Genomic DNA, 24,118 nt, shown 5'->3' with positions numbered 1-24,118 from the left:
TGTGTTTGTTATTGTCACTTCATTTTTGTTGGTCCGAAGTACCTATCCGTTTTTATTATTGGAACAAATTATGTTTACTGACGCTGTTTCTGCACGTGTTGATTTATGTACATCAATCAGGTGATGTGCAGGTTATTCTTAAAACACATGAACCGGTCCCATATTTAATTTTTTTTTAAATGTTAGTTGCATGACACCCTTCCACGTCTCTACCGTTTTTTTTTTGTTTCTTCATCAGTAAACTGTAATCAGGAGGTCGGGTATTTCGTTGAAGTCGGACCTACGGTAGTACCATTTCACTGCACAAGCCGTGACTAGGCTAGATATTCGTTCTGAAATGCCTCCATGCTGGTCGAGATATTACACAGTCGTCTTAGGTAACATGGTATTACAACCCAATTAAGGCGTAAGATGGAGACTTTGCAACTGGTTACAATCATTGCTCTGTCTTAAAGCTGGAATGGAACACCTGTGTACGGAATCCTGTCGGGTCGAGTGTCTGACAGTGTTGGTAAGAGGCCTTGAGTTAATAAATATGAAAGTTGAATCACAACGTTGAAATAGCATAATGAATACGAAAATAATCGATTAATGTATTTATTGTTGACTGTTCAATGTAGTATATCTATTACATATAAAGGTGAACTGGGGGTCTTGAAAATTTGGTTATGGTGAGCAGAATGGGAACACCGATTATTGTTAGCGCCAGTAGAGGTCAAGTTCATCAAATCAGCTACCCAGATGTCATCTGCCATTAAAACCTATGTTAAATAACTCACCTTTAAAGGGAAATTCCTGAGTTTGTTCCATTGTAAGATGTTTCCGATTAATAAAATATTTCTACGATTAAAGGGACATTCCCGAGTTTGTTACAATTTTTTAGACGTTATTTACTAACAGACACTATTTAACGATTGTAATTACATACCAAATATATTTGTATGCATAAAATAGTAGTGGCTGTATATTAAACGTGTTTCTGATCGTTCTAATATTTGTACTAGGTTAATATGTAAGTTTAATCGTAGAAATATTTTATTAATCGGAAACATCTTACAATGGAACAAACTCAGGAATGTCCCTTTAAACTTACATATTAAATATATTTTCTTATTTAGAATATCAGTGTCTGTATATTCAATGTGTTTCTGGTCGTCTTAATATTTGTTAGAAGCCCAAACTGGATTTTGTATTCAAATAATTTCGTACGTACGAAAAAAGAACATTTTTTGGAAATAAAATGAAATTTAACCTAGTACAAATATTAGAACGATCAGAAACACGTTTAATATACAGCCACTACTATTTTATGCATAAAAATATATTTGGTATGTAATTACAATAGTTAAATAGTGTCTGTTAGTAAATAACATCTAAAAAATTGTAACAAACTCGGGAATGTCTCTTTAAATGAAGACTGCTAACAGAACAGTTATTCTCGTTTGGCACTAACAAAATACACCACTCAGAACATATATCACATAAGCATTTATTTTCATTCTAAAATTTCCGCGTCAGTTTTTCTGCTATATAACCGCATCTGGCTATAGTACCGGTCCGAATAGGTGGTTTATTAACCGATTCACTCCGGCTGTCTCTTCAGCTATACACCATGCATGTCCCAAACCGTCAATGCACACTATTACAAAATAACATGGGCAACATCCAGCCAGATAGCTTACAATTGAAATATGCAACTCATTTTAATTCTTTCCAAATAATTAGAAGTGAATATGTGAACCGGAACATATGTAACAATTAGGAACTATAGTCGATGAATGACCTCTCACCTAGAAATGAACTGTGTCGTGAGACCTGATTCTAAATGTGCTGGAAGTGTGTAGCGTCAAACGCCCCAAAGGTACAAATATTATGGACACAGTACTGACTACTTATACTGTATATACATATATGGGCGGTATACCGTGTGAATACTGATTTACCACACTGAACAAATCTTAAAATATAAAAAATTCGGTATTGAAAAATATTTGACAACATTACATTTATGATTTATTATGAAACTTAGACCATATATAGTGATGCGTATGTCGTTACCTGTAACGCATACTTTGACTGTTACCAGCTGACTCGTAGTTATGCTAATAAAATCATACATAGTTGTCTAGATTTCAGTATTAGATTCACCCTTACAATAAGTACAAGAACCCCCATCACCCCATAAACATAAAACATTCAAACCATTTAATAGATAATATACGCGGGAAGGCATTAAAGTAGGATTGAAACATTACGAGAAGTGACTGTCCCTTCCTCGAAGAAAATAAATCTAATAAAAATGGGCAGGTTTCATAATACACAGTTGATTCAAAGTCATAGTAATTGACAATTATTTTAATGCAGGAATGTGCCTAGAGCGAGTACTCTGACTGTAAGAGAGCTAGACGGACATTTGGACATACATACGCTCTCATCACAGTCAGAGACCAAGCTATGTAATTTTTTGGCAATCGCCGACCACCAAAAAGTAATCAAAGATGTCCGCTCTAATACCACAACAATCCTATGCTTGACGTCAAATACATTTACATCGACCATTTTCGAGTTCCTTGATTAAAAATAAATTCAGATATTAATCACTAATACACACACTACAGAAAAAAAACCGACAGCACCCACACTCAGCTAAGCTTCGGCAAACTCCGGACAGCAGAATTCTAAGTTCGCCGACCTATATCGTGACGTTGCGTCACATGATCGCCCACTCAGCCATTCCGTCTTCCAGGGGCCGTTTCATACAATAATACGACAAGTGCCCGACAATCACCAAAAATGGTTTGTTTTGTGTAACGACACCACTAGAGCACATTGATTCATTAATCATCGGCTTTTGGATGTCAAATATTTGGTAATTTTATCATTGTTGCATATTTCAATTGTAAGCTCTCTGGCTGTATTTTGCCCATGTTATTTTGTAATTTTGTGCATTAACGGTTGTTTTGAGGAGTACCCTTTTTAAATGATAATCAAAAACGCCAAATGGTGATGTAGAAGTCTCCTGTCCCTTTCTCCTAAATTGAGGAAATTGTCCATCAGAGTCTGAAGTGACAGGCAGTGTGAATTCCTTGTCGGTGCAAAAGGTCTACTACGTATTCATGTTCACTTGGTGAAAAAGCACGCGTAGATAATATGCCACTAATTACAGATAAGAGTTTAATGTCATACATAGGCAACACCTATGATATAACTAATATATTTACAGGTTGAGTATTGTAACGCTGTGAAGGAAATGTACTATGTTTGCCACAAAACAACTATGTTTCAGAGCTCGAATACTTTACAAATGATCATAATAATGCATGACTTGGGGTGATAAAATAATGAATCTGTGGAAGCGGTATGCGTGAATTAATTATCTATGGTTGAAATGCATGCCTGTTACTGTACGTATGGGGCCACGATTTCCTTTTGGGGAGTGCACAAAATTAACTTTTTATCATTGTGGTGGATTTGTGCCTAAATAAATTAAACGACCACCTTGTTGGTAGAACAGTTTTAATATTTATTTTTATTTTGTTCTTTCAGGTATTAAATATATCTAATTAATCATATATGTAATTCAAAAAAATTGTGCATTGCAATTGGTGAATTATACGTATAATAATGATACACAACCCTTGTGTTGAAATGTATTGTCGAGAAAATACACTATGTTCACATTATCAGTAGTAGTGCCTTTAGTAATAGTTTATTTTTTTAAAAGAATATGAAAATGCATAGTTTAATATTATACAGACAGACAAATAATTTATTAAATTATCACCTTATGAACACACACACACACACATACACACACACAACATACATACATACATACATACATACATACATATATATATATATATATATATATATATATATATATATATATATATATATATATATATATATATATATATATATATATATATAAATGGTTTATGTAGACGCTCCAGTTCAGATAATTAGAAAATGGTGGGTTTGGCCTATTTTCAGCAAAACAAAATAGCAGTGACAGACTCTAGATCGTGTACCAGAAGAAACAAATTTAATGTCTGTACTGTCACGTTGGTGTTTGGCTTGAAACAAAAGTTCACCATTTATATTGAAATTTATTTCCAGCATAATTCATAATTCAGCATTCTTCTGCACTCTGCATAATTCTGCCAGCGCGGTGTTGATTGGTTGACTAAAAGGTCATCTGGCCATGACTTTCAACAGAATGTTAAGTCATTCACTAGTGGAGCTGGTTTTAACCAGATTATCATTTCTTCATTTTGTCATTTCGTTCAATTATTAAACAGGTTTTTTTCTCCATTTTTTATAATTTCAGCTTGATCTGCAAGTGACATGTGTCATATCTGATGATGTTTTGAAGACTTATCTTCATAAATATGGAGACCAACTCGTTATAGTATCTTTTGCTAAGTATAAACAAAAAAGTGGACATACAGAATTGTATTGTGACAGGAAGCGTTCCCTGTTCGAAAACTTGAAACTCAAAGTCAAAGCCAAGATGAATTCCCACTTTAATCACTCAAAAGCCCTGCAGGGGAATGGTAATGCTAAAAAACAAGATGTGGTGTAGAGGTTGGGTGGCTGGACTACGCATTTGATACCAAAGAGTATAAACAACTCTACCAGAAAACAGGTGGGGGTATAAAACATGAAATACTCCACACTGGCACTGCACTATCAGCAGTCTTGGAAGTAGCAAAGGGGTGGTTTTTCACAGAGGGTTTAAGCAGACGAGGAAAGGTTTCAGATTTTTAGTTTTTTTATTACTGACTCATCACATAATGAGCTGCATGGAGAGATCACAGTTGGAAATATGTACGAGCTGACCAAAGTGAAGCTATTACGTTTGTATATAGCAAGCAAAAGGAAAACGCTTACTGGAATGTCGAGGCTGATAGTGGTATGGTCAGTACTCAGATGGTAACTCCTGAAAGTTCATCATCAATCAATTCTGCATCAAAGACAAAAAGACGCGAAAAGGCCAAACTGCGGAAAAAACTCGAATTACGTCCATGCCATGAGACTACCATAGTGGAAGCAAAAAATGAAGAGGTACCTCAAGAGTCTCTGGTAGCCTCACCTTTTAATCATGTTGAAAATGCATCTGACATACCTATCATCTACACTGAAAACACTTTTGAACATTCTGAAGAACCACCCTCTACATCATATTTGATATTACAAGCTGCTCAGTTTGTTGAAAACGAAGAAATATTTAACGATACGGTGAGAACCACAGTAACCTCGATAAGTAATAATTATCCAAACGTAATGACGTTTGTGAAAGTGTGTGAAATTATTTCTATTTCAGGTAGTGAATGAAGATAGCACTTGCACAATGCTGGTTATTGAAGCATCCATTCCAGAAGAAATAGCAACAAATGTAAGAATTCACTGTAAGTTTCAATTCATATAGTATTTCCATCCACGTGACCTGCCACACTATTAAGCTATCTTTTGTTCAGTCTTGCGCAGCAAGAGATCTTGTAGCTTAGTCAACGATAAATGTAGAGATCCCTCTTACAAGTATGATTCAGCTAGTAGAGACAGGCTTATACGGAATAGCTACAAGTCTCATTCACTCAGCCATGTGTAACCACACGGCTTCATTTCTAGGAATCGGCCAGTATATGTGACAGAACCAGGATTTTTAAATTTTGGCACTCTAGCCCATGTCAGTATTTTATTTTTAGCCCCTTATTCACCGTGCATGCCTTTATTGGTGGGAAAGAGGTCCGTTACTCAACTTAAATGTTAAGCTTCGAAATTGCTTGGATGATACAGAGGGAATGAGGGGAATTAACACCTGGGAGTGTTAATGTTTGTACGCTTTTACCCCATACCATATTTCCAATATCCGTTTTCATAATGTGTGTTTTTGTGGCGGGGCTTGCAATATAAATGAGTATAAGTAGAGCTAGCTCAAATGTTATCCAGCATTGGTGACGTATCTGGGAGTTTTTTATTTTGACATTTGCTTGGCTGTTACGTTTTCGTAAAAAGCTGTTTTGGCCAAATGTTACACTCCGCAATTGCTTGGGTGACACAGTAAGGATATCTTTTAAATTCTCGGAACATTGTAATTTTGGCAACCCCTGCCCTTCTCCACCACGGTGATATAGCTTGTGATGCATGCATTGATAGGGAACTGGGAACCAGGAGCCAGCTTCACACACGTTTCAGTGCATATTCAACTACAACTATATAAACCACTAAAATACAACATTGCCTCAAGTAATATTGAGGCCCACATTTGCGTACAAGAATTTGTAGTCTTAACAGGACCTTTTAGTAGTGGTTACAATGTCATGTTTTTAACACATACGTTTTAATGTTCATACTGTAAAAAAAATGCGTTTACCTTTTGATAGCAGTACACAGTTAATTCCCTTGTGTACCCGGTTATGCAAAGAGTTTGCTGGTAGTTTCTGATTTGAAACCTATTGTCACGGGGATCCTATAATAACACGATTATCCAAATATCTCTCCTAACTGTTATTAGATCTCTCTGTATCGGGCAGTATATACCCGCGTGGCTCGTCTCTAGGTATGAACAGAGATAAGATCTTATATAAAGTATATATAATATAGCACGTTTAGTTCACTAGAAAACACAACAAAAACACAATACACTTTGGAATCTGTATTAACCTACGCTGACAAATGTACTGCCGCAGTAGTTAATTAACAACAACAAATAATAACAACCCAGAACTGATCACTTAATTAGTTAATCTCTAGGTGTCTAGTTTACACAATATTCTAATCACTTCACCGTGACACAACACCCACATGTGTGATAATTGCGAAACGCTTCCAGGGGAACTTAATTAATAAAGGAATTACAACTCTATTCCTAACTGGTTAATTTTTAATTAACTCTTAACTACTCATTCAGTAACCTTGTAATACAGAATTAATACTGGTACCTATCACAATGAAGACAATAACCTCCAGTTTACCTAGGTCCTCTAGGATGACTGGTTAAGCTTTATATATATTTAGAACAGTGAGCCTACAGTATACTGCGTCAGATTACCGGCAGCACCGTCTAAATAATATTGGTATAATACAGTATTAAAATATTTAAAGTCACATCAATCACATCAAGGTTATACAACAGAGCAGAAATAAAATATTTACCAGTCCGGACGGACAACGTTCCCCCTGGAAGCCTTCCTATGTTTCTCCTTAATATCTCTAAAACCCTAGCTATTTATTATAAAATCCCAGTATCGCCTGGGGGTACATCGCGGCACCGAATACCTACTAGTGATATTTCCACAGCGACCAAGACGACAATTTTCCTTAGATGGCCAGACTTGCTGACGCCTAGTCGCCAAAATCACGGTTGTAAAAACCGCACTCGCGGAGGTATTACGTAACTACTGGCCACATGGCCTCCGCACCTGGGCTGGGTGTGTATTAGGCACAGCTCGACCACGGTCGCGCGGAGGTATTACGTAATAAAGTGCCCACCTGGGCTTAAGTGCATATTGGAACTGCACACGGCCCTCCAAAACAATTAATATCGCCACAGGCGAAAAGAAATAAGAGCATGTTCCGTCACACACCCCCACCTCAAAAAGGATATTTCCTCTACTCTAGGAATAGGGAAATATACTACATTAAAACAAAGGTGCGTTAACCGACGCATCCGGGCATTTATAACACATAGTAATAAGGTGACTACCAGTAATCACACTGAGTCTCTTGAGTTTCCTGGTATACAATAAAATATATAAAAACAAAACAGAAATCAAGAATGTCAACACATTATCATAACGTTCAACTTCGGGACAGGGCATCAGCGATTACATTGGATGTGCCCTTGATATGTTCAGTGGTAATTGGGAATTCTTGCAGAAGAAGACTCCATCTTAAAACTCTCTGGTTGGTGGCTTTCATTCTGTGAATGAAGGTAAGCGGATTATGATCAGTAAAGACCAGCACTTGATGCACTGCCGATTTCACATAGATCTGACAATGCTTCAGAGCTTGTACCATGGCCAAAGCTTCCTTCTCTATAGTGGAATAGTTCACCTGGTGTTTGTCAAACTTTTTGGAGAAGAAACTTACAGGATGGTCCAGTCCATTTTCGTCTTCCTGGAACAGCACAGCTCCAGCTCCCACGTCACTGGCATCCACAGCTGGCTTGAAAGGCATTCGGTAGTCTGGTGCTGCCATCACGGGAGACGAGGAACGCATCTGCTTGGGACGGTTGAATGACTTCTCGCATTCGTCTGACCACTGGAACTTCGTTTCCTTCTTTTTCAGTGTCACACGTTTTCCAGGTTTTCTCCGATAGGCATGCTGTCGAATCGGTGTAGCGTTGGGTTCCAAGCGCACATCCTGGCTTAAGGTGTTGGTAACCGTTGGAAGGTCCTGACAAATGGAAATATTGTCTTGTATCAGCGTAGTCAACATTTCTCGCTGGGGGTTCAAGTCTGCTAGAATCTGGCTGTTGGTTAATTTGATCTCTGCAGTCTTGACGTCATCACAGGAAATTGAGTGACTCTCAGTTTGGACCGGTAACTCTGAAACCATCGGCAGTCTGTCAAAATAACCTTTTAGCAAATTGATGTGACAATACCTACTTTTCCTAACCCTATCGGGAGTGTTTATCACATACCCTGTCTCATTAACTCGTTTGTGCACAACATATACGTGTTCTGTAATGAACCCCGTTTAATGGGAAGGTACAGCAGCACTTTATCCCCTGGTTTAAATTCCCGACTCTTAGCCTTCCTATCAAACACTGATTTTATTTTGCTCTGAGCATAGCTCAGATGCTTCCAAGCCAGTTCGGTCGCCGGCAACCTCCTATTTCTAACTCTCTTATTCATTAATACTGTCTCAGTTAACAATGTAGTGCGAGTTGCCAACAAATTTGGATCAGCCCCCTGCTCTAGGACTAACTCTTGTCTATTACAAGGTAAGGCCCCTCTATCAAACACAACTGGTTCATTTCCCCTCTGCGGGAGGTCAACAGGTTCCACCACATTTAGTTCCTCAGTAGACTTATCTACTATTTTACTGATAACCTCATCCACTCCAATTTCATGGCTCACACACGTATCAGACAAATCACAAATATCCTCTGGGTCTCGTGTTACCCTTCTGGCCATAGCCCTAGTCATTACACACGCAGGATATCTAGTCTCATCAACCTCACACTCTTTTATGGGTAAAGGGCTGTCTTCAATTAACAATTTGTCACCTTGGCGCTGGCAACACTGACTAGTCAAATCGTTACCCAACAAAACTCCTATATTTTCAACAGGCAAGTCCTTCACAACACCCATAACGACTGGTCCCGTCACAAACTTCGAACACAAGAAAACGTTATGTAACCGGACAACCATATTTTCTCCAGTAACCGAGGTTAAGGCCAAACTACGTCCTATATCTGAATTCTTAATACCAGCTAAACACTCTGACGTTATCAGCGACTGACTACACCCGGTATCTCGATAGATTGATATTGCCTTAGGACTCAATTCTTGTTTCACATCACAAACCATATCAGTGGACATATACGGGTTTACTCTCTCTGCCATAGGACTAACCATTAACTCTCTCGCTAGCGGAGCTGACCTCACTAAACCGACCACTTGCGCATTATCGCGTTTCCTTTTAAAACAGTCCCCAACAAGATGGTTATCCTTTTTACAGTAACTGCAATGTGGACGAAAAGTTCGTGCATTGGCTGATAATGCAGGTTTATCCTTACTTTGCCCACCAGGTACATTCCTTGCCTGACTAGCTGACCAACTAGAAGACTCTCCCCGATAGTTACTTTCCCGGGAAAAACCTGGCTGAAATTTCTTCTTATCACCCTGTTGTAAAGAGCTACCCTGTACTGCCTGAGCTTTGTGTATTAACACGTAATCATCTGCCACAATGCCTGCCTCCTCTATCTTTTTGACATCACGATCCTCTAAATGAATAAGTAAGCTAACTGGTAATCCATTTTTAATGTCCTGTAAGATCAACAACTCCCGTAACTCGGTATATGACTCTACCTGATGAGACACCACCCATTTATCAAACATTCCTGCCTTCTTAGCCACAAACTCACTATAAGACTGACCCTGCATTTTTCTCAACTCGCTATACCGTAAACGATAATCCTCAGGTCGTAATTCATACGCCCTCAACACTGCCGCCTTAACTAGGTCGTACTGACTTGCTCGCTCATCACTCATTGAATTATAAGCTACACTAGCCTTCCCCTTAAACTTAGACACGGCTAACAATGTCCACTTAGACTGCGGCCAATTTAGCTGCTTAGCGGCCCGTTCAAAAAGTTGGAAGAACATTTCTACCTCCTGGTCATCAAATACAGGCACCGATCTATAAGCCTCCGACATGTTAAACCCATTTCCTGCCTCACGTCTAACTTCTTCAGTATTCAACTTTAACTCATGTTCCACTTTTAATTTTGCAAACTGGAATTCTCTATCCCTATCTCTCTCTTCTCTCTCTATCTCTCTATCTCTATCTCTACCTCTCTGTTCTCTATCTTCTCTCTCTCTCTCTCTCTCTCTCTCTCTCTCTCTCTCTCTCTCTCTCTCTCTCTCTCTCTCTCTCTCTCTCTCTCTATCTAATGCACGTTCTTCTCTTTCGTACTCAAGCCTTTTAAAAGCTAATTGTTGTTCCACACTTAACTCATTTATCTCTATCTCTGGAACAATCTCACTGTCTTCCATAACAGGCCTATCACCAAAAACTTCCTGGATAATAATTGTCTTTATATCACCTAAGGTTTTAGCTGATGTTAAATCAATTTCCCGCTCACTTGCGATTTCAACTAACTCGGCCTTCCGTGCTCGCTTAATCTCCACTACACTGAGCGTATGCCTATCCAGCAAATTCTTATCCATGTTTAGATATGACGCACTTATTATTAATTAATTTTCTAGTGAACAACGTTGCTACTTCTAGTTAATTTGTAAAAATAATTTATAAAGCCCCCATTTACAAACAATCCTTTTTTAAATATGCATGTCCCGTTTCAGATCCGGGACGAGCGCCCCAATTTTCACTCCTGTCACGGGGATCCTATAATACCCGTAACTGAATGAAACACGATTATCCAAATATCTCTCCTAACTGTATATCTATTAGATCTCTCTGTATCGGGCAGTATATACCCGCGTGGCTCGTCTCTAGGTATGAACAGAGATAAGATCTTATATAAAGTATATATAATATAGCACGTTTAGTTCACTAGAAAACACAACAAAAACACAATACACTTTGTAATCTGTATTAACCTACGCTGACAAATGTACTGCCGCAGTAGTTAATTAACAACAACAAATAATAACAACCCAGAACTGATCACTTAATTAGTTAATCTCTAGGTGTCTAGTTTACACAATATTCTAATCACTTCACCGTGACACAACACCCACACGTGTGATAATTGCGAAATGCTTCCAGCGGAACTTAATTAATAAAGGAATTAGAACTCTATTCCTAACTGGTTAATTTTTAATTAACCCTTAAATACTCATTCAGTAACCTTGTAATACAGAATTAATACTGGTACCGATCACAATAAAGACAATAACCTACAGTTTACCTAGGTCCTCTAGGATGACTGGTTAAGCTTTATATATATTTAGAACAGTGAGCCTACAGTATACTGCGTCAGATTACCGGCAGCACCGTCTAAATAATATTGGTATAATACAGTATTAAAATATTTAAAGTCACATCAATCACATCAAGGTTATACAACAGAGCAGAAATAAAATATTTACCAGTCCGGACGGACAACGTTCCCCCTGGAAGCCTTCCTATGTTTCTCTAAAACCCTAGCTATTTATTATAAAATCCCAGTATCGCCTGGGGGTACATCGCGGCACCGAATACCTACAAGTGATATTTCCACAGAGACCAAGACGACAATTTTCCTTAGATGGCCAGACTTGCTGACGCCTAGTCGCCAAAATCACGGTTGTAAAAACCGCACTCGCGGAGGTATTACGTAACTACTGGCCACATGGCCTCCGCACCTGGGCTGGGTGTGTATTAGGCACAGCTCGACCACGGTCGCGCGGAGGTATTACGTAATAAAGTGCCCACCTGGGCTTAAGTGCATATTGGAACTGCACACGGCCCTCCAAAACAATTAATATCGCCACAGGCGAAAAGAAATAAGAGCATGTTCCGTCACACCTATGTAAGGGTTAATTATTAGGAATATACGATAAATTGTTGTGCAAAGGGATAGCCAAGGATTTTTTTTTTTTTAAGTAATATTTTTTTTTTTTATCAGGGGTGTAGAATGTTTTACTGTTGTGAGGCATGGTGTTCATGCACCAGGTTTCACAGGAGACAAAAGTGGGGCACAACCAAGTTTGGTAATTTGTAAAGATGCTGACTTTATGAAAAACTGAATAGGTAAAATTGTATTCAAATTGTGATATTTTAAAGGTATGATAAACAAGGTTTCCAGAAATGTATGTCACATCCCGCTTGAGTACACTTTGGGTGGATGTGAAGATAGCCAAAAATGTGCTAAAAATCATACATTTTTAAACAACATTTTGGAATTTTAGGCATATTATCGTGGAACAGACACAAAAATATATCTCAAAATATTTTAAATGAACCCTGTTTATAAATATAACCCTAATTTTTATTTCACTGATACCACAAACTCTTGTATGTTTCTTTATTTTGAAGACATATTTATGATGTCAGAGGCTGGCATTCATGAATATCTAAAAACTGTGGTCTTCTACCTCAATTTTCTGGAGTAACATTAGCTTGTAAAACATGTGTATCTCTCTGTAATTGCATCACTTATGGCCTTAGTAGAACGCTATATTATCGCCCATGTGTCACTGTGAACTAATAGAAAGTGTAACCTCACTGTGAACTTACTCTGGTTTTGTAACGTGAGGTCACTGTGAGTTCTAATGCTAGAAAGACAGCAGGAAGAATACAGTAAAAGACTGAAATGGCAATGAATGTTATGTTAAGTATCTGATCTTACCATTTGATGGATTATCCAGAGTGTTATTAGTGTAACTTTTATTTATTTAATGTTTAATATTTAGTGATAGTGTTCTTCAACAATATAACGAGATGTACAGTTAGGTTGTTGGTTTATATTGGTTATATTATAGTTATTGGTGATAATGAGTATTCGATTAGATGATTGCTTTCGTTGATTTGTTGGACATATTATCAAAGATATATGACAATACAGAGCTTACTCCATTAGTGAATACTGTAAACATAATTACAATGTTACGATTGGTAGATCTGTCTATTTTATATTGTATTTGTACATTAAAGTATATATTGAAAGGTCATAGCAAGAAATGGACATACTGAGGTGGAAAAATGTGTTGGTAGGTTTTGTGTTTTTCAATTAACTGTTTTTCTGTGGATTTTTACTTTGATATTTTCGAGTCGGTAGGCATAATTTTATATTTATTTTGCATATATTTTCACATTATTGCATTGGTAGTTCCAAATGTAACCAACTAATAGGTATGTAATTAGGAAACTGCATGAGGGGCTTTATAGAATCAACTATATTCAAGAGCAGGGGTGACTATTGCGACCACTTTAACTATTGCAATAGTACTGCGACAATTAAAATACTATAGTGGTAGTATTGCAGTAGTCAGGGTTCGAACTTAACAGTCACCCGATCGCCCCTGGCGACTGAAAACGACGACGGGCGACTGAAAACCCCCAGTAAGGTTGCCCGCCTGGCGACCGATTTTTTTTTTTTTTTTTAAATCAATAATTAATAAATAAATAAAAACACAGCTATGTAGCCTAATTTGCACCATGAAAAAGTGTAGGTCTGCTTTTACATATAAACATATGCCCAATATAAGAATAGGTGTACGGTAAGTTAAGTGGCATGTAAAATTGGGCACAAATTCATGTCGACAAGATTCAGCCCTGGTTATGTGTACACGTCATAGATCGTATCCACTGAACATTATATTTTAGGGTTTTTTAAATTATTATTATTTCATTGAGATGGGGGGGGGGGGGGGGGGGGGGGGGGAAGGGGTTGCGTCGGTTATACCAGTGCTCAACGTTTGGTGAACGCAAGCATCTTTGTTTATTGGAAATTATATAATCGGGAATTATATAATCCTATTATCTAATTTAATATGAAACGCCAAGCGTAGCTCGTGTTCTAACTTCTAACACGTGCATAGTTCGTGACCCATCACGTGCATAGTTCGTGTTTACCACTCGTGGCTCATCGCGTTATTTATTTAAAGAGTGGGTTGGTTGAGTGCAGGAAAATACTCAAAATAAATGTTTTCTCTTATAATCTGTTGCAATATTGTTTGTTTTTTTAGAAAATATTATTCGGGCAAGTGAAAATAGAACCGGGCAAGTGAAAGTGCTGTCACCACTTTCCTGGATGGCAACTAAAAAAAACACGTTAAGCGCAGACACTGCAGTAGTGATAGTACTATAGTATTGCAATAGTATTTTAAATATTTAAAGGACTTAGTAACAATGATATTTCAAACAAATTATTTACATTGAAGTCTTTCAACACATGTACAATGCAGATGGAAGGAATTTATCAGTTTAGCAGGAAGAACATACCCTTATTTATTGGAAATATGTTACTAACTAGTGAAATAATATATAATAAAGTAGCTGGATTGTCCTCTAGCCATACCCTGTTTATATGTAAGGATGTAATAGCTAGTGCGCACTTGGTGTTAAAACTGTCAGCTTATTAAAATACAGTTTCTAAATCTGACAAAACAAACATTTAATTTGATCATTTTTGAGTCCACCCATGACAATAATTATATGTATTCTTGGTGAATATAAGTCAAAAGGTACCGAAAATTACCCTTATTTTTTTCAGAACGTAATTTAATGTTTTTAAAAACACATTTCTTTAATTTGTTTGAAACAATCAAATGGCGTGTACACGTTAAATGACGACAATATTAAACAAGCAAAATAAAATTATTTTTCAATATTTTCACAAATATATTTTGTTTGTAATGCAAGTGAATAGGTGTTTATATGCTTATGAAGTATATATAAAAGCTACAAAAGTAAATGCCAAAAGAGGCATAGCACATATTAATTTCATCATGGAATCTTACACAATTTAAAACAAAGCTACATTTCCTACCCATGTCTTATGTTAGCAGATTGCCGGAAAGACCTGAAGCATCTGTTTGGGGATTTATGTGGTTACCTATTACTACCATCTCAGGGTGGGGTGGTTGGTCCAGGATCGATCCCCGCCGGTAGCTCCATTGGCTATTTCCTGTTCCAGCCAGTGCACCATAACGGGTATATCAAAGGCTGTGGTATGTGTTCTCCTGTCTGTGGGTTGGTGCATATTAAAGATCCCTTGCTACTAATGGAGAAATATAGTGGGTTTCCTGTCTAAAAATGTATAAATCGAACATATTGTAGGTTACTGCTTATAATGGTGAATTTCAAACGTAGCTATATTACAGTATTCAGGAAGTTTGCCATATTTCACTATTCTACAGTTTCTGTGGCTGGATGTACCCAAGATCAAACGGAGGGACTGAATGAGTTTGCTCTGGGTATCACATCATGTCTAGAAAATGACGAGATGCCTGCCTTAATGTTACATATAAATCTGCTGCTTACAGAATATATCTCAAAAACATCTTCATCACATGGGATAGGCTTTCGAGAGAGACACTCCTGTTTGCAGAAATATATGTCGTTTTTGGGGATAAGGCACAGATAGTCTCGAGTTCCATAAAGCTGTGGAAGCAAATACAATATTGAGGGACGTCCACTCGGACTTCTAGAATTTCGAACATGACGGATTCGATGGCTGTTCCATGTTTCGACTACTATATCCAGATCCTCCTGCAATTCAAAGCACATTGGAATTTACCAGAAATAATGTGGTTAATTATGAATGATCATACCCTTCTCTAGACCTTCAAATTTGGAGATTTTGCATGCAAGTACTCCCTTTTTCATTTATTTGATTGTGCGGAACCCCGCAATGTCCCACAGTGAAAATGCACTCTGGGTAGCCTCTCCCTATACTATAGTGATCCTTCATGGGTATAGCAACAGACAGGCTATGGGCATCCTTATTACACATTTTTATGGCTAGAAAGTCTCTGTGAACAAAAACCCTTATCCATCTTGAGAAGTCTGAATATAGGCACTCACAGGGTTTAATAAAAACGACAATAAAATGTTATGTCCAGTGCCAGGTGTGCCTTTAATAGATTACGCAATACATCACCATGTTTAATGCACATATTAAGAATCAGGACGAACCTGCTATTGTTTTCTAACAGGATTTAGTTGTGAATACTAACAACATAAACTGTCTTTGTTTCGTCTCATATTTACTTACCACACTTCTAGGGTCGGAAGTAGTATAATGCTGTCTGCTAAAGATTAACTGGTGCCAGTCATATATAAACTATATTTCGATATTGCCGCTCGTTTCACTTCATAGATACTCAAATGCGTGTTGCCATATAAGCGTGTACAAATTGGCAATGTCAGAAGAAGGGCCCGTGGTGAAAAAACTGAACTGTCCTATACTGTAATTGTTACTAATGCTGCCAATATAACTGATGATGCAGTAATTTAAATAGAATGGGTCAATAAAATAGACATATAGTCATATTGTGTGTGTGTGTGTGTGTGTGTGTGAGAGAGAGAGAGAGAGAGAGAGAGAGAGAGAGAGAGAGAGAGAGAGAGAGAGAGAGAGCAAGCGAGCTAGAGAGAGGGGTGCATGCATACATACATACATACATACATACATACTTCATTAAATACATACATCAATACATATATACATACATGCACACATGCCTGCATGAAGATAAAAGTCGATTCTGCGTTCAGTCCTGTTTCGGGTGTACTGATCAATAAGTGTTGGTAATCTTTCCAGTGTCCAATCTTTTGCCAACTCAATACGAAATGCTCCTCTCCAGTGTCCTAATACTTGAATAATATCACTATAGAAGGGCAAAGTTATGAAATACATGAAACAAGTTATTTGCCATAGTGCTTTTAAGAGAGAGAGTGACTTAGTGAGCAAGAGAGCGAGTGACAGACAAGAGGACAGGATGCAAATGAGTGTGAGTGTGTGTAGCAAGGATAAATGATGAATTAAATAACAATTAGGACTTTGAATCGTTATACATGTATACGATGTATGTAACAATACTGGAGTACACTGCTGTCGAGAAAGCCACCATTAAAATTGCCACCGGCGTCTATGTCTCGGAAATGACATATCCAGAATTCTGTACATTGTCTACGTAGGGAATTCTACCAATACTCTATTCTCTGATTTGCAGGGCTTCGGCCTTCAAGATAGCTTCTTTCCCCTGCCCTGCCGTCATGGCCATCCCGCCGGAAGACCTGAAATCGGCGACAGCGAACATTTTCAGTCCCAAGGTCACCTTGTATCATCATGGGACAACCTCCCAAAGAGGAGACCGCTTCTATGAAATAACCACCATTCAACAATTACGTAAAACAGAATTTGGCCTCACACCCCTCAGTTGCCCCTCTAACATTACCCAACGCTCGTCACACATGGTTTTGGTCACATATGGTATAATCAAAATGTAGAAAATCGCAATACATTTATATCACTATTAAAACAGAGTATAACTGATCAATTTATCCAATCTATGTATGCTGTATTCAACAATTCTCCAAAATGTCTGTTATACAAATTCGTTATTAATAATTATACTGCTTACAACCTTATCTTCAGAAACCTATTGCCTTGAAATACAAACATATTTTGAGTAAATATAGATTAGCGTCCCATAATCTCTTTATAGAAACGGGCAGATACCACAATATTGACAGGAATAATAGAATTTGTCGTCTGTGCAATATGAACGTAGTAGAAGACGAATATCACTTTGTTCTAGTGTGTCCTCTCTTCAGTAATATAAGAGATAAATATATTAAACCTTTTTATTATAATAAACCATCAACATTTAAATTAACGCAACTACTGTCCAGCGACAATTCAAAACAGCAAGAAACAATTGTGTAAGTATTTGAACTCTGCTACCACGCATAAAACAGACAACATTGATACATGGCATGTTATTATATTGTATATTATTGCTATGCCTGCATTACCCATTTACTATAGAATTTTATCGATTGTAACCCGATGCTACATACCATCCCTCGCAGTGTGCACATTATATTATTTTATATATAAATATGTATGTATGAAAAAACAAAATGTATATTTTTTGGCAAAAATAAAATGTGTGTTTATATATGTCGTTAAAAGTGATTCAGTCAATACCCTCCTACACGGGCTGCATTCAGTCAGACCGAGCAGAAAAACGGCCGTCAGACTAGTTTATGCGCTTCAAGTTAAACCAAATGGCCATATCGGGAACCAATCAAATAGTTCGCAAACATTAGCGAAACGTTTGCTGACTTAACTTAGGCCCGATTTCCCGATTATTATGACGTACTTTGGCAAATATTAGTGAATTTTCTGTTTGTATATATGTTTGTGTGGTTTGGTAATATATACTAGATGGATAATCTTTTATTAATTAACAAAATAGAAATGGTAGACCAAACTACTATATAAATATAAATTAATTATTTTGAAAATGTTACAAGTGTAAATCTTAACAAACATCCCTACTCAGTAACGTTTCGTAACGGATCATGTGATACACTTCGCACCTTAAAGCGCTATGTAATAGTTGTAAAGCCCTTTATACTTCACTTAAAACCTTTCAGAATCTTCCGTAAACACAGGGATGACAAAAGGTGCACACGGTCTGAATAGACTATTTCTAGCAAGGAACTGTAAACAGGTTATAAACATGAGGCCGAGGGCGAAGTACTAATACTTTTAATACTGTTAAAAATCGCATACCTTTATTAATAATTATTATTATGTTATACGTATTACTTTTTATATTTTTTTGCACGTCGCAGAACATTCTTCTTTGGTGTCAAAGCGATTGGAATTACCACCACAACCCCCATATATGAACATTTTACAGAGGTTTTCATTTTTGTAGTAAACGTAGGATTCAATGTATGCCAGACACGACATCATCCCATCTCCATTCTGCGCTTCCAGTCCACAAAGACACTTGTCCATGCAGTCTTCACTGGTGGCAAATCTGTTGGCATTTCCTCCCTCACCCTTGTAACTGAACTCCTCGCAGCGTTTGTTTTGTACGTTAAAGGCAAAGGATGTAACATGTTGGTTTCCTCTACCGGTGTCAAGAGGTTTTGTGCAAATACACTTCTGTTTGCACGCGCTCTCGTGAACAAATTTGTTTTTCCCAAGGATGCTGTTCACATCAGAACAGCCGTAGTTGGTGTACGCCTCACATAGTCCGGAGTTCGGATTGAAGAACCATCTTTCAACCTGGAGCCGATTAGGTGTTTGGCCGTCAGCACACCGATTCTCATTTGGTGGCTGCGTACATTCGCATGCATGTACACAAGACATGTGGTCCCCAAAGCCGCCTTGTCCTGAAGCTACACACATCTTTGTCGGCCACTGGGAAGCCCTAGTGCATGCACCACGTGTAGCATTGAAATAATACTTCAAACCATTACCATTGGCGGAACATGGTTCCAAATCTGGAGTAACGGAACATCCTACAAAAAAAAAGAAAAAAGAAAAAGAAAAAAAAGAAGAAATAACTATAATAATTTAATTTCGTACAGTGAAAATATATTTTCTTTTGCATATTAACGTGTTCTTAGACAGAGCGTTTAATGTACAAGTCGTGCGGGCACTAGTTGGGATGACACAAACACACCCAGAGCAACTCATGCGATCGCTATACAACAGGTATATATGTTTTATATTAAGATGAGAATGATAGGTGATGGCTAATGGTAAAGAGATAACTATAGCCCGAGTACTCTACCTACTGTACTGTAGTAGATCTAGACGGACATTTGGACGGTCAATAATAGTCAGAAAGCAATTATAACCGTCTAAGTGTCTGTCTAGCTCTCGAACAGAGGAATAGTCGGCCTAGAAAGAATGTGTCTGCAAGACTTAACGTGATTTGAAACACTGCCGTCAGCTTGACAGACCAGCAGGTTATCCATTGGACCCTAAAACTCACTTAATACTACACCTTCAGACGTTGGTATTAGGATGCAACATAGAGTGCTGGAAAAAAAAATTGCAAACAAAATCAAATTATCTTGTTTCAGGCAACACTGCACCCCCACGTCATGCACGCACAGACGCATACATACACACAATGACATGCCATACATACAATATTGGAACAATGCCATGCAATCTGTTACTTACTTGGATCTGCTATAACAAAGCTTGCGAACACGGACAAAAGGATTCCGGCGATAATCATACTGCTGTGAATTTCGGAACAAAACTGCAAAACAAATATATTGGCTAAATGAAGAGATTGTCATGAGTTTGATGATAGTTTAATGATTCCAGCTAACTGATCCTTTTTAACAGCTAAACGTACACGTAATATAGAATTTGTTGCGGCGAATATTCAACGTGTTTCTGGTCTTTCTACTGCTGTAGCAACTGCAAACTTCACGGTGACCAGAAACACCTAGTATATACAGACACTGATATTATTCAAAACACGAAATTGTATTCAGTGTGTTATTTGAGTCTGCGAAAAGACTCTATTAATATGAATCATGTTGCAATACTAACAAACTCAGGACCGTCTCTTTAACAATACATGTTTGGCCAGTCTTAATCATGGTCAGAAAATAACGCACATGTAATTGTTATGTACATCGTGTTAACAACTTAGTGGAAAACATTCATACAGTGTGCTATTCTGTAACAACATACATTTTACAAAAGGTGTCCAGTCATATGTTTGTATGACAACCAGGATCTGGTGTATTCTGACATAAACTGAGAGCCTCACTGAAACTGTTGTTTCTACAGTGGAACCTAATAAGGCATACACATTATATACACCTTTGTACAAATGCAATGTGTCATATTAAAAAAAAGGTCTTTAAATAATTTACTGATATATACTGTCGGTCCTTAGCTATATATATATATGTAGAGATACCATCGATATTCAGAGTACCTCAACTCTTTTAAATAATCCCATCGAAACACTTGTACTTGACTGACCCATAGATTACGAAGACCTTCACAGACACATCAAAGAAATATCACTATTAAAAACATTTGTTTTTTGTGTTTTTTTCAGTTTCAGGCATTTCCGGACGATTTGCCGGGTGCCCCATTTATTTTTTCAAAATCCTACTTATTTACAATGAACCAGGTTCTCCTTGAATGTTAAAAATATTTATGTACATAAGAGTATTTGTGCTTGTATTATGATCAATAAATTGTTTAGTGCATGCTTGTGTTCTTGTTTTCTTTTACTTTCTTTAGTGTGTGTTGTTTAAAAGAGTAAATATCTACAAGAAATTAACCTGGTTTGCGGACCTGGCCCCCAAAGCTACACGCCGGGGGGTCCAGGCCTAGTTTTTCTACATTTTGTGCATATTTAGCCATTAATTTTCATAATTGATATGTAATGTCGAAGGCGTCATTGCACGAGGCAATAACCCCTTCGAAACACCAGTGTTTTAAGAATTTTTCTCTTCTATTGGGCCGTTCTAATGCGGCAAAATATTCTGTTTCAACCCTTGAATAAACTAAATGTTTGAAAAGTGCCATTTCATTACATGGCTTATCACCCTCTAATAATTTACGTGTTGTCCAAATTACCCTTATTGCTTTACTCCAGAGAAAAATTCCCAATTGCGACGCATAATTACCAGGTTTGTGTTTGATTCCAAAAATCATTGCGTATGAATTTAGTTTGAATTTCTTGCCAAACAGTTTTTTGAAAATGGGTTCAATTTGTTTAATAAATAGTCTTGTTTTGTTGCAGTCAAAAAAGGCGTGCAAGACTGACTCAATCTTCCGGTCATAGAGGTGTTTTCTAACTGCAATTACATTTCTAATCATTTTATAAATTAAATCAAAGTCGTGATTTTCAATTAATCCAGAATTTAGTGTTTGCCAAACATTTTTCCAGTTTATGTTTTCATTAAAAATGGTTAACCATTTGGTTTTAAATGATGCGTCTTTGTGAGTTCTTAATGGCATAACTGTATATATGTCCCTAGTTGTCGCGACTGTCACGTCTTTTTTCGTATCACCTACGTTGATCCGAAAGATGGCGTCTAAGTCACCATCAAAGGGGTCTTCGTTTTTCAATGTCCACAATACAGGTCGCGGAAAGTTGTCCTGTAGGTCTTTTATTTGGCGATAAAATGCCGCGCTGGTCGAGCAACCAGCGAAGTCCATAAAGTCGTCCATTGCAAAGTCCCATATGTCTTTGACTAAATTTAGTCTTTCACTACGTACATTTTTGTATTGTTTGTTACTTATCGTTGTGTTGTCATGTAACGGTTCGTACAAAATTTGTTGGTACCTTTCTGTGTCACGTGTTATGTCAATGTGACGGTACATTCTCTTAAATTTGTTTCGCCTGTGGCGATTTTTAATTGTGTTAGAGGGCCGTGTGCAGTTTATTGCCCGTAGCCCAGGTGGGCAACTTGTTACGTAATACTTCGCACGATCGGACATTCCAATATGCACTTAGTCCCGCTGTGGAGGCCATGTGGCGAGTAGTTACGTAATACCTCTGCGATTGCGGGTTTTACAACCGTGATTTTGGCGACGATGGCGTCAGTAAGTCTGACGATCAGATAGAAATATATCGACGCTAGTAGAGGATGATAGGGGGAGGTACCGCCTTGTACCCCCAGGCCAATTCTGAATTTATAATAAATAGCTAGAATTTAGAGATATAGAGGAGAACGAATTAGGAAGCTTCCTGGGAACGTTAGTCCGTTTGGACTTTGGTAAATATCATTTCTGCTCTGTGTATAACCTTGATGTGATTGATGTGACTTTAAATATTTTAATACTGTATTATACCAATATTCTTTAGACAGTGTCTTCGGTCATCTGACGAAGTAAATCGTAGACTTTTTGTTCTAACATTATATGAGTATTTGGTAATATAAAGCTTAGCCAGTCATCCTAGAAGACCCTAGGTAAACTGTAGGTTATTGTCTTTATTGTGATAGGTACCAGTATTAATTTTGTGTTACAGATTACTGAAAGAGTAGTTAAGGGTTAATTAAAAATTAACCGTTAAGAATAGAGCTGTAATTCCTTTATTAATTAAGTTCCCCAAGAAGCGTTCTAAATTATCACACGTTACTGAACGAGTAGTAAGGGTTAATTATAAATTAACCAGTTAGGAATGGTGTTGTAATTCCTTTATTAATTAACTTCTCCTGGAAGCGTTTCTCAATTATCACACGTGTGGGTGTGGTGTAACGGTGAAGTGATTCGCATATTGTGTAACTAGACACCTAGAGATTAACTAATTAAGTGATCAGTTCTGGGTTGTTATTATTGCTGTTATTAATTTACTACTACGGCTGTACATTTGTCAGCGTAGATTAATACAGATTCCAAAGTGTATTGTGTTTTTGTTGTGTTTTCTAGAGAACTAACGTGCTATAATAATATATACTTTATATAAGATCGTATCTCTGATCATACCTAGAGACGAGCCATACTAGGGTTAACAGCCTGTTACAGAGAGATCTAATAGATATACAGTTAGGAGAGATATTTTGATAATCGTGTTTTATTCAGTTACGGGAATTATAGAATCCCCGTGACAGTCAAGGTCTTCCCAAATTAATAGTATATCTTTGTAAATATTCGGCATTGATTTGAAGTTTGCATTATTGTTTACAATTTTACATTTTAAAACGTGTCTATCAATATTTAAATTTTTATACTGGCCTAAAAAATAGTCTGCTAGAGATTTCCAATTACCTTCACCTTCTAAACTCAAAAGTCTACTGACAAATTTAATTCTTTGTGCTTTAATTTTCAACCGAATATTTACAACTCCCAAGCCCCCTAACTCCTTAGGTAGTTGAATTTGCTCTTTTGATATAAAATGTTTTCTGTAGCTCCAGATAAAGTCAAACATTATTTTATCAATTTGTTTAGCATATTTTCCCGGAAGTTCCAAAACGTTTG

The 24,118-nt window shown here is 37.3% G+C and overlaps 1 protein-coding gene across 1 annotated transcript in view; it reads right to left on the bottom strand.

The window, feature by feature from the left end:
* Window positions 1-18,198: 18,198 nt before the first annotated feature.
* Window positions 18,199-24,118, bottom strand: part of LOC121372375 (carboxypeptidase inhibitor SmCI-like) — a 16,457-nt gene continuing 10,537 nt past the window's right edge. Inside the window, exons 2-3 of the mRNA XM_041498678.1 lie at window positions 20,342-20,423; window positions 18,199-19,668 (exon numbers count right to left, since the gene is read on the bottom strand). Of these exons, the coding sequence (XP_041354612.1) occupies window positions 18,968-19,668; window positions 20,342-20,423 (783 nt within the window). The 3' untranslated portion in view covers window positions 18,199-18,967. The remainder of the gene's footprint in view (window positions 19,669-20,341; window positions 20,424-24,118) is intronic.

This window comes from Gigantopelta aegis, chromosome 4 (genome assembly GCF_016097555.1).
Source record: "Gigantopelta aegis isolate Gae_Host chromosome 4, Gae_host_genome, whole genome shotgun sequence".
Lineage (NCBI taxonomy): Eukaryota > Metazoa > Mollusca > Gastropoda > Neomphalida > Peltospiridae > Gigantopelta > Gigantopelta aegis.
The sequence above is the reverse complement of the archived record's forward strand: the minus strand, read 5'-3'. Positions and strand labels throughout refer to the sequence as shown.